This window comes from Euphorbia lathyris, chromosome 3, assembly GCF_963576675.1.
Source record: "Euphorbia lathyris chromosome 3, ddEupLath1.1, whole genome shotgun sequence".
NCBI lineage: Eukaryota > Viridiplantae > Streptophyta > Magnoliopsida > Malpighiales > Euphorbiaceae > Euphorbia > Euphorbia lathyris.
The window spans coordinates 58,767,655-58,780,327 of NC_088912.1; the positions used below are offsets into that span (position 1 = coordinate 58,767,655).

A 12,673-nucleotide genomic window follows, 5' to 3' on the forward strand; every position below is an offset into this window, starting at 1 on the left:
CAACACATCTTGGACCCGGTTCAGGAAGATGCTCCGCCTAGGCCCACATCATGATATTCCTAAACACTCGTTAGTAAGCATCTTTTACCATGGTCTAACACCTACTAACCGAGCTACTGTAGACTCCGCTACAGGTGGAGATCTGTTTAGAAAATCGGCCAATGCAGCATATGAGATGATCAATGAGTTAGCTAGGAAAAGCGTGCAGTTAAGACGAGAAACTTGCTGGTCCGTCACGGCAACAAGTGTTTGCTGTGGAGAATCAAAAAGTGAATCCTGTTGTGGCAGAGTTGAGCAAGAAAATGGATGTCCTAATGGCTAAGATGAATCTGAATCAGCACTGCCTCCCTTTTGTGTGCACTGTGGCGGTGACCACCACAGTAAAGATTGCAAAATCGGTAATCCCTTCACCGGAGATGGTATGGAGAACGTGAACTATGTTGGGGGACAATAAAAGTACGATCAAAACCCCAATAACTATAACTCCTATAATAACAACTAGAGGAGACCTCAACGCTCGAACTTGTCATATGGTAACTCTAACCAGAATGTGTTGAGGCCTCCTAGTGGATTCATTAATGAGTATAAGGAACAAGGGCTTGGCATGCCCCCGTACCAGCAGCAAGCTTAAGCTCCTACACAACCTTCTGGATCCCAAGATGAAGTGTTGACCATTCTAAAGGAGATGTTAGTCCTACTTGCAAATAATGAAGCCTTCTGCAAAGACTTGAGCAACCAAGTGGCTCAAATGAACCGGGAAAGGCAAGAAAGGCCCCATGATTCTCTCCCCTGCTTTAAATATTGAGAAAAATAATGAAAAAACACAATTCAACAAATAAAGGAGATAACGCCCTCTAGGTTACATTTAGTGTATGTATGTATATATATATATATACTATGTAATGTAACATTAGTTAGTGCCCGTTTGTTTTCAATTTTCGGAACTGCCTTTTACCTTTTAAGTCTAAATAGGAGATAAAAAACGTTTGGTCAAAATCCGAAACAACTACTTTTTATAGAAAAATCAACTAATATCTGCTACCTATCAGTAACAGCAAACATTAAACAGCTAACAATAGCAGCAAACAGGAGCAGGTGAAACAAACGGACCCTTAGTAAATAATAGAGAACTTTTGAGCAGGTCTGAATCAGTCAATATGTAAGCAAAGCATCAATATCTGATGTTTGGAATTCTTTTTCATGATAAATTGGCGTACCAAATAATTCAAGAGATCCAACTCTTCACAAACACGTAACTAACTAATTCATGAGACCTAAACTCTTCACAAACACGTAACCCTAGGAAATACTATCCAGGAAACAAAACCAAAAAACAGAAATTTTTTGGTTACGTAACCTTTGGAATTTTCACGATTCTTCCCCACCAAAAAGACGTTAATGAGGCGTTTGGTATTCTATAGGGATATGGATATGGATAAAGGTTGAGATAGAGATAAAGATAAAAATAAGATAAAAGGCATGTTTGATACGTAGGATAGGGATAGAGATAAAATTATTCATTTTACTATATTACCCCTATCCAAATTGAAATAGAATGTATATATTATTATAGTATCAACGTGGACTGGAATTAATTAGATTTAAGGGAAAATTACAAAAATGGGTCAAATGGAAGGCCCATTTACATATTTAACCCATTTACTCAACCTACTACATATCTAGACTGTTTTTGTGTGACTTTCCCATAATACCCCTAACCTTTCCACTTCCCCCTTATGCGAACGGTCTCTCCCCCCTTCTCATTGGTTAAGCGAAACGGTTGGCTCCTCCATTAATGATTCCCAGACTTTTGATCTTCCTATCTTCCTTTAAATTGCATGAAATCTGCACCATTTTTCCAAATCACAATGTATTTCTCTTCTTCCTCTCTTCATCTCTTGATTCTTCATCTTCCTAATGCTAGAAAACGAAGCCATGGTTCTTCATCTTCCTGTTCATGCTTGTTACTTGGTTTCTTTCTTCTTGTTACCATCAAAAAAATGGTTATTCTACGTTGTTTTCATCATTTTCCCAGTTTATCATATTGTTATTGTCGCTTTTAAGGGTGAAAGACGCGAAAAATGTAAGTATCTACTGTTTTCTCTGCGTTTTCCATGAAATCACTTCGCGTAGTCGATGATTTCGCGAAGATCTGCGATGAGAAAGAGCCTGAAACGTGACGATCTGCTTAGCGAATCGATTATTTCGCGAAGTATGCGAGTAGAAAAGTTCATAGTTTCACTCGCAGACTTCGCGAAAGCATCGATTCATTAAGTAGATCGTCACCCTTCAGACCTCGCAGACTTTGCGAAAGCATCGATTCGCTAAGTAAAATCATCCTCTTCCCTACACATTTACATTCGCATGCTTCGCTAAGCCTCATTTCGCGAAGCCAAATCATCATTTTTCCTGCCTAACACGATTAATTTTGTTAAGGTGATTGAATACATAACATCCCTTTCTGGAAGGCGGCGTATTGGGCTGCATAGGAGATGACTTTCCTTCATGTATAGAGAGAAATTTCCCTCAAGATTGACATATTCACTTTGAAATAATTGGTTAGGAGAGATTGTGCCAATCTTGGTGTGCACCATGGGACACGTCCATCCCAAAAGGTCTGGACTTCCATTTCTCATCCCAAAAAGTCTAGACTTCCTGTAGAGGGAGAAATTTCTGTCCAGATTAGTTAGGTTTACTTTGAAGTGATTTGTTAGGAGTTTATTGTGGAAATCTTGTTGTAAATTTTGATAATGTTATGATTTTAATATTAGAATCCGTTGTTGTTTGACATTTTTTGTTATATACGACTTAGTGAATTTTGTTAAAAACACAACCAGACTTCGCATATGCTAATTAAAATCATCAACTAAACCAAACATTAGCTTCGCAGGCTTCACATATGCTAGAATCTGTGAAGTCAGACGGGAGGGAGATAGCTGCTCCATAAATATTGAGGGTATTATGGGAAAGTCACACAAAAACCGTCTAGATATGTAGTAGGTTGAGTAAATGAGTTAAATATGTAAATAGACATTCCATTTGACCCATTTTTATAATTTTCCCTAGATTTAATCCATCAACCTAACTTGAGAAATACCAATGTATTAAATTTTCAAAATAAAAAAAAAATGAAATTGGAACACTATATCAAATTTCAAAATACAAATAATAGAATAACTACTTGCAACATTGTATTAAATTTTCAAAATACAAAAAATAAAATATTAATATATTTAAGATGATAGATTAAGTGTTGTGATGTCCATCTCGTGGGATGGAGCAGGTCAAGAGAGGGGGTTGTGAAGCTGAATACTGATGGTTCCTGCCTCAGTAACGGTAAGATTGCGGCTGGAGGTGTGCTTAGAGATGTAGGGGGCGTCTGGCTTTCTGGGTTCTCCCAGAATTTAGGGTTGGGTTCTTCCTTTTCTGCGGAGCTCTGGGCTATTCTTACTGGAATCAATCTTGCTAAAAGGCTGGGTGTTAAGAGGCTCTCTGTGGAGTCTGATAATTTGGAAGCAATCAAAATGATTTCTGAGAATCATTCTATGGGTCTTAACAGTCGCAACCTCATCAAAGCTATTATAAGGCTTTGCTCCTCCTTTGAGTTCGTAGAGTTCAGACACATTTTTAGAGAGCAGAATCGTGTTGCTGATCGCTTGGCGGCGGCGGGCCATGAAGGGACGTTAGGCGTTACTACCCTTCCTGTTTCCCCTAGTTTCATCTCTCATCTTCTCTTAGAAGATAGGATTGGGGTTAGCTTCCCTAGGCTAATTCTTGGGTAGTTTGTTGTTATTCGTTTTTCTTTTTCTTTTCTACCAAAAAAAAAAATTTTAATTAATTTTATTCGTCATTATACAACGACAACATATGGACAAACTTAGGTTTTTAAAAATTAAAAAATTAAATTAAACTTGAAACACTACTAATTTTTCAAAACACAATTAATAAAATAAATAAAAAATATAAAAGATAAATTAGGTTTTTTCATCTGAATAAGTGATGAATTGAGCAAACATGGGAAAACTACCGGATAACTTATCTATTTCTATCCTGTCTAACAAACAACACGTGAATATTCTGTTTTACAATTCTCATCTTTGTATGCATTTCCTCTCTTCTTGGTGTCCTGTTCTGCTTGCTAATTATGTGCAGTGCAATACAACAAAACATTCTTAGAATCTGTATATTACTCGCTATTTCCCCCCTCCTTTTATGGTCTTTTTAGATTTCATTCTCTTCAAGGCAGCGACACCTAGATTTGGATTTGCTAGAGGAGTGCCTCTTGTCAATCGATATTCACTCTCTTTGTAAGTTTTGATTTGTGAAAATGGATTCATGTTATTGCTGCAAATGATTATGCTGGGATTCTGCTTTTCATTTTTTTGTTTGAGGTCAGGACCCATTTGCATGTTGCTTCCATTTACATCTTCCTCTTTTTTCTTTGGCTTATTGGTGACCGGAATTTCTGCCTTATCCATAACCGCTCGTACATTCTTTTTCTCATTTTCTTTTGTCTCTATTGTTGTTGAATTTTAGTCCTCCAGATGTTCGATTGGGTTGTCGTTTCCTTCCCATTCTGTTTTAGTGGTTTTGTTTTGTTTTTCCTTATTAATTGTTAGGTTGTTCAGTGAGAATCATCTGTGAACTCAATTTCCATTAGGGGCAGTATTGTTAGTGGCTTCTGCTGAATTATCGTGATTGCTTATTCACTGATCTTGGTCTAAAGAGTTGTTCTTTGATCACTTATTTCTGGTAATATTATCCCTTATGTCTGGTAATATTGGAATTACCAATGCTTGACGTCATAGATTTGTATTTATGTCCTGATCTCAGTAGCTTATTTTATTTTGTATGTGTGCAGAGGGACTAAAATGACGACAAGTATAGCAGCCTTAAGTGGAAATCTTCACTGCGGGTTAAACAAATGTATGTTTCAGAGCTGCTCACAGTCTGCTTGGGTTTCAAATGGGACATTTAATGGATCCTTACAAAAAGAGCTTACATGGTATTTGAAAAGGATCATTGCTTCACCCTTTTGTTCGTACATGGAGTTCACTTTAATGATTCTTTAGAACATATACTAGGATGTACTCATGAATGAGATCAGATGCCTTAAACATGTACAGGGTTAATGGGATTGTTGATTCCCTTAATCTGTCTTTGTAGAATTGATGATATGGGTCCTTCTCCAATAGGATCTGAGTGAAATTCACATCTGTGATGATAATTGCTTACTTGGAATCTGGCAGGCAGCTTTTTTTGTTTTCCCTTTCTATTTGGAAATAATTGCATTCTTTTCTAAGCATCTCCTGAAACCTGTTGGCATCAAGACAATCATGTCACGATTATGTCTTATATAATACCCTTCTTAGAATATTTATAGTTTATAATGATTACTTACTTTGTGCCCACACCAATCTTCCAGGTCACATGGAGTATCCAAGATATTGGAAATCCAGAAATGCAAATTTTCTCAATCAACAATTTGTGAGCAATGGAGATCTCACAGAACAAGAAAAATTAGCGTATTATCTTCCTTGAGAGATGGTTCCACCAAGTATTTTGATTTTGTTGTCATTGGAAGTGGAGTTGCTGGCCTTTGTTATGCCCTTGAAGTTGCTAAACATGGAACTGTTGCAGTAATCACCAAGGCTGAGCCCCATGAGAGCAATACAAACTACGCTCAAGGTGGTGTTAGTGCGGTGTTGTGTCCATTGGACTCTGTGGAGAGTCACATGCAGGACACCATTGTAGCAGGGGCTCATCTGTGTGATGAGGAGACTGTCAGGGTAAGGTCTAGAATTAATAGTTTTCTGTTTATGGAACATGGTGCGAAGCTGAATGCTAAATTTTCATTTGTGTTAGGTGTGCCTAAATGATTTGTTTTTGTTTATATTTCTTTTCTCTAGGTTGTCTGTACAGAAGGGCCTGACAGAATCAGGGAACTCATAGCTATGGGAGTAATGTTTGATCATGGAGAGGATGGAAACCTGCACCTAGCAAGGGAAGGGGGTCACTCTCATCGTAGAATTGTCCATGCTGCTGATGTAACTGGAAGGGAGATTGAGCGAGCTCTACTAGAGGCAGTTGACAATGATCCAAACATCTCCATGTTTGAACACCAGTTTGCTATAGATTTGCTAACTTCTCAGGTTTGCTTTTAGTACTTCTATATTGAAGGTGAAAAACAGAAGATTTAGCCCTATCTGCTCCGGCTGAACTATTTCTAAATTGTAAATGCGTCGTTAGCTTTAATGTGCTATTTCCATTTTGAGTAGATGGCTGACATTTTTACCTCATTTCTGGTGCATGTTATTTATACCTGTCATTTTTTGGACTAAGACTTCACATCAGTATGGATGCTGAAATAACTTTTGTTGGTAGGATGGTCTTGACACAGTTTGCCATGGGGTTGACACTATGAATACTGAAACGCAAGAGGTGATGCAATTGTGTGTTTATTAAGGGATGTATTGCCCTAATGTCTATCTGTATCCTGAACACTTCTATTTTCCTAAAAATTCCAGGTTGTTCGGTTTATTTCAAAGGTGACTTTACTTGCTTCAGGGGGTGCTGGACATATTTACCCTTCTACAACAAATCCTCTGGTAACTTTCAAGTTCTCAGTTTTGATATGAAGTCACTTCTATCAGTGAAACTTTTGAATGTTTTTGCATATATTAATATTTTTATTTGTATATTCACCTGAATTAGTTTTAAACATTAGATAGAATTTGGGCTCTTCAGTTTATGAAATGATACCTTGTTAGAAATGAGTTTGCCTTTAGTAAACAAATCATCACATTATATTTAAGTGGACTGTTGTTGTGCACAGAAACCACCATTTTAGTTTGATAATTACATAAAACTCTTGAATATGACTTGTGCGATGCACCATATTGTTGTATTCAGTAAAGCTAGTTGTTGCTACTAATTTTATTGTTTAATAGTATTAGCTTGCTCTTTCTATTATTAAATTGCTTATAGGTATATTTATGTTTATGTGCACTAGAAGATGCAGCTTAGGAATGGTTACTTAAACTATCTAGTATTCAGACTTGAGGAATTTTCTGCGCCATTTTAGGAACATTTTAGGGGTGTCAATTTGATTTATTTATGTAATTAATATAAAGCATGTGTAATCAATGTAAAGCATGCCCTAGGCTGCTGTAGGGTAAGATGTCTAGGCTGCTTGTAGGGTAAAGATGTCTCCTAGTTGTGTATATGAATATATATGCATCTAATACAAAATCAATGTAGAAATACCAATACAGATTACATGGTATCAGAGCTTAAGGTTCTGTGAAAGTTTTTTCTTGGTTTTGTTTCCTGGCTAGGCTTACGTGTTTGTGAAGAGCTTAGGTCTCTTGAATTAGTTAGTTACGTGTTTGTGAAGAGCTTGGGTCTCTTGAATTAGTTTGGTACGTCGATTTATCTCACCACCCCTTCCATTCCTCTTCTCCGCTTCCGATCGGCGCCTCTGCAAAATTCGGTCAGCATTTGACCAGCACGTGGGCCTAACGTGCCACCGCTGCACTTTCTCTCTGTCCTCACCTATGATACATGGACTTGGCAAAAATGCCGAAGTACCGGTGTCGACACGGATCCGGGTACAAAATCCGTGTCGGATTCGTGAGTGAACACTCGGATACGGAAAGCTCTGAACAACCCTCCATCTCCGACGAAAGCTGAGGAAGAAGGTGAAGGTCTGCCCCCCGCCGTCAACTGTATCTTCTTCTTCGTTGAGATCGTTTCAACGAAGAAGAAGGTGCCCAGCCCTAATGGGCTGGGCACCATTTAAAAAAAAATTGGGCCCACACTCGTTTAATCTAACTGGGCCCAGTTTTTTAATTAGTTCAGCCTGTTACTACATGTTGGCTGTTTTTTACTATTTACTTGGGATGATGTTGCAAGGAATTAAGTTTTTTTTTTATCTGTTTGCTCTAGGCTTGCTTGTTTTTTTTGATTGTTGATTGAACTTTTAATTTTTAATTAATACAGTTGATGGATGTTTTAAATTTTGGGGTTTTTTTGAAATTTATATATATATAAATATATAAAAAAATTTATTCCCGTATCTCCGTACCCGTGTCCAAATTTAGGACAGAGTCCCCGTGTCCAAAATTTTTTAACTTGCTGTACCGGATACTCGGATCCGCACCCGTGTCGGACACTCGTATCCGAGTCCATGTAACATAGGTCCTCACGCACCGGCGCGTGGCGCCTCTGTTTCACTTATCCGGCGTCGGAATCCCAATTCCGTCCAGCCTGCATGCTTGCCTTTGTCAGGGAAGTCATCCTCATGTGAAGCATGTGTAATCAACGTAAAGCATGCCCAAGGTTGCTGTATGTCTAGGCTGCTCTAGGGTAAGATGTCTAGGCTGCTTATAGGGTAAAGATGTCTTCTAGTTGTGTATATAAATACATGTGAATGTAATACAGAATCAATATAGAAATACCAATACAGATTACATTACAATTTATAATGGCATAGTGGCAAAAGTTATCAGTTGCAAATGTAGTAAGAAGTTGGAATCCATTTGCATCTTATCTATACATATCTTTATTCATTTTTCACTTATTTACTAAATTTTTAAATTTATTTGCTTTCTGTACTACAAATGTACATGCCTAGCATCAATCAGTAGTATGCTACTCTATTCGATGTATTCTAATGTCCTCAAATGCTCTTATAGGTTGCTACTGGAGATGGAATTGCAATGGCTCACAGAGCTCGAGCTGTGATTTCCAATATGGAGTAAGTTAATGGACGTGTATTATTGATGAAGGAGTGAACATTCTATCATTTGCTAGGTTTTTCTCTTTATTTAATAATGCATATACCTAATAATATATAGTTGCTAGTTTTTAACCAACCTTGCCTCTCTGGGCATTTTACCCCCTTCAATCACTGTATTTCCAAATGGTTTAATTTAATTATATGAAAATGGAGTTACTGCCAAAAGTTGGATTCCTTTGACTTCTTCCTTTATCAGGAAGTTTTAAATAATTTCTCTGATAAAGGTCACATGAACGATTCAATTTCAATTCAACATTCTATAAAGACATAACATTTGCTAAGTGTGAGTGGGGAGTGGGGTTTCGGATGGCTTCTTTGGGTTCAGGGTCGTTTTAAAATTTTGTTATGTAGAAAATTGATTTGTTTTTTCATAACTTCACCAGCACAAATATATGCTGGAAAGGCTTGCGTTTTTTGCTTATGTGTTAGACAACAATCAGCTAAACTAGGGAATTATGTCAATCAAGTTTCCTTTGACAGATTCGTGCAGTTCCACCCAACTGCCTTAGCTGATGAAGGCCTTCCCATCAAACCAAAGGAAGCTCGAGAAAATGTATTTCTTATTACTGAAGCAGTTAGGGGTGATGGAGGTATCCTCTATAATTTAGGCATGGAAAGGTTCATGCCCTTATATGATGAGAGAGGAGAGCTAGCTCCTAGAGATGTAGTGGCAAGAAGTATAGATGAGCAGCTAAAGAAGCGTAACGATAAATATGTGCTACTTGATATAAGCCACAAACCCAGAGAAAAGATACTCTCTCATTTCCCCAACATAGCTGCTGAGTGTCTTCAGTATGGTCTGGATATAACCCATCAGCCAATTCCAGTGGTTCCTGCTGCGCATTACATGTGCGGTGGAGTCCGTGCTGGGCTTCAGGGAGAGACAAATGTGCGGGGCCTCTATGTAGCAGGTGAGGTTGCATGCACTGGTTTGCATGGAGCAAATAGACTTGCTAGCAATTCACTACTTGAGGCACTGGTTTTTGCCCGGAGAGCGGTTCAGCCATCGATTGATTACATGAAGGGCTCGAGGCTAGACATTGGTGCTTCAAATTGGTGGGCTCGACCGGTTGTGCCCAACTCACTTAGGAGTAGTGTAATGGATGGCATATTGAACACAACAAAAAAAGTTAGGAAAGAAGTGCAATCAATCATGTGGAAGTATGTGGGAATTGTTCGGTCAACAACAAGGCTAGAAACTGCTGAGGAAAAAATCCGAAAATTGGAGTATGAATGGGAGAAGCATTTGTTTGAGCAAGGATGGGAGCAGACTACGGTAGGACTTGAGGCTTGTGAACTGAGGAACCTTTTTTGCTGTGCAAAGCTGGTGATAAGCAGTGCCCTGGCTAGGCATGAAAGCCGTGGTCTTCACTACACCATTGATTTCCCTCATGTGGAGGAAAGTGAGAGATTGCCTACGGTTATTTTCCCTTCATCGATGAATAGTACATGGAGTTCACGACAGCTACACAAGCAGGCTTTCTGTTAGCAAGTGGAGATCCTGTTTCTTGATTTATTACACTCAATGAAGACTTGTAATGAAAATCTCAGGGGAGAAATGAATGCACCTTTCTGAATTCATTTCCTTGATTTTCTTTTGTATAATTGGTATGAGGAAATCTTCTCCCATTACAGTTGTATTCTTTTAAGAAATAATAAAAACAGAAGTAGGACTTTTAGAAGTAAATAGAAGCAGAGTTAATGGCTGGTCCTGGCTGTAGAAGAGAAGATGTTAAACATTCATTTGTGATAGAATGATACCAAACATATGGGAGCTTAATTGATGAAGTGAAGAAATCTTTAGAAGTGAAGAATTGCCTGCAAAAGTTTGTATTATGGTTATGGATTTCAGTGTCATTTATTCCTTTCAAGCCAAGCTTAGGTCAATGCATTGAGAGGTTTTGATGTTATCATTATCAGTTAACTTTCTATTCTTTGTACTTTTATTATTATTATTAGAGGATCTACAATGGTTAGTTATAACTTTAGGATTTCTTTTTGTAGGTAAGTAACAAACGTCCCACTAGAAAGCAATCAATTTTTCAAAATTTTATGGGGTAAAAGAATTTATTAATTAACAAGAGGGACCAAAATTATATTTGGCCGCACTAAAAACAATAAGATTTGAGAATCACTAATAGCCTATAATACTGTCAGATTCATCGTCGATGCGCTGTCCATGGCTATCAAATCTTGAGATTTTGGATTGTTGGGGAGTAGATTACTGTTTGTTACTAAGTTTTGTAACAAACTAACTTTGATTGTTACCTCTCTAGTGGTTAGTTGTTACTAAGTAACAACTAAGTTGCTACCACTAGAGATGATCTTATTTAGGATTGACTAGTTTAAAATTCATTAGACTCTTTTAAAACTTTGCAAACGTGAGACTGGAATTTTATCTATTGTCGGAGATAGACTTATATTAAAATAGTTAGTTAACAAGAGGAAAATGATTGTCATATAATAGTTAAACATCAGCCAACAGGCTTACAATATTTGAAAGGATAATATTCGTTGTGACAAAAGATGAACTTGTTATTCCGTGCTTGGCTAAACTATCAGCTATTTTGTTAGCGTCTCGTCTGACAAAACAAAAAGAAACACTAGGAATGTAAGCTTTTAAGGCTTTACAATCTTCGATGGTTAAACCAAAACTCGACAGATCTTCCTCCTCATCTTGACACAAAGCCTTGATTACAACTTGAGCATCTCCCTCCACACTAACCTCCTCGTCTCCTCTTTCTTTAATCCAACTGAGAGCTTCCCTACAAGAAATTGCCTCGCTACACTTGTTGATAACACTCCTTGCACCGAACCATACCTTGCCGCGACAAACACACCACACGCATTTCTTGCAACTACCCCAATTCCCATTCGATTTGCACTTGGCGCCGACGCTGCATCAAAATTGAATTTCAATCCTCTTGTTGGCGATATCCATCTGCTGTAAACCGTAATCTCCTCTTGCCCCCTTTCCCGATTCTGTTGTTGATTCACATTCCTCCAGTCAAGCAGCAGCTCTTCTGCACGCATCGCCATCATCTCTGGCGTAAGCGATTTTCTCTCCCAGATCCATCGGTTCCGCCAGAACCACACGTACCACAGTAAGGTGACACACGACCTAATCTGTTCTGATGTTGCTGAGTTCAAATTATTACTTGACATAATTGTAATTAAGCTTTTAAAAGTGAATTTTCATGTAAATTTCCCCAACTTCTTTTAGACAATTAGTTTTGGGCTAATTGGGCCACAGTTGGAAATAAAGCTAGCATGGAAAACAAATAAAATCTTAGATTATAAATTAATAAAATTCTAGATTATAGAACAGAGTAAACAATTGAAGATCCAGTGCAAACAATTCAAATAAGCAAAGCAAGAAGAACAATCCACTTCAACTATCCCTTCCCCGCTGCAAACAACTCAAACTGTTCCTGTAAAATACAATTTTTTGAAAAAAAAAACACATTTTAAAGAAGAGGAACAAACAAGTCTTTGAGATACAAGAAGATGTCGTTCCTAGACTTAAACCCTTCAAGTTGAAGGAGGGAGATGGAACGGGTGAAGAGCACCAGCAGGGAGGCAGCAAATTTTTCCTAATAGCATTTGAGGAGGGGTTAGGGTTCAGATGGATTATTTGGGGTTTTGGTCGACTGAATTAGAGAGAGTGAATTGACGGCAAAGTTGTCATTTGCTTTTTTTTAAACAAAACGAACGACGTCGTTTTGTTTAAAGGAAAGGAAAAAAAATTACAACTTTGCCCTAACATCTTCTGCCTTTCTATCTTGACATTGTTAGAGCTTTCTAACTCCTACAACAATGCGGGCAAAGGATTTGAAATCTGAAAAATTTATTTACAGATCTCAGTGGAGGAAA

General features: G+C 37.8%; 1 protein-coding gene across 1 annotated transcript; it reads left to right on the plus strand.

Annotated features, from left to right (window-relative positions):
- The first annotated feature begins 4,045 nt into the window (after window positions 1-4,045).
- LOC136222482 (L-aspartate oxidase 2-a, chloroplastic) lies at window positions 4,046-10,749 on the plus strand. Its single transcript, XM_066010259.1, has 8 exons — window positions 4,046-4,307; window positions 4,862-5,005; window positions 5,426-5,789; window positions 5,910-6,152; window positions 6,385-6,441; window positions 6,528-6,608; window positions 8,697-8,758; window positions 9,281-10,749. Exons 1-8 carry the CDS (start codon window positions 4,213-4,215, stop codon window positions 10,287-10,289), a joined length of 2,055 nt encoding a protein of 684 aa, XP_065866331.1. The 5' UTR covers window positions 4,046-4,212; the 3' UTR covers window positions 10,290-10,749.
- Window positions 10,750-12,673: the final 1,924 nt, after the last annotated feature.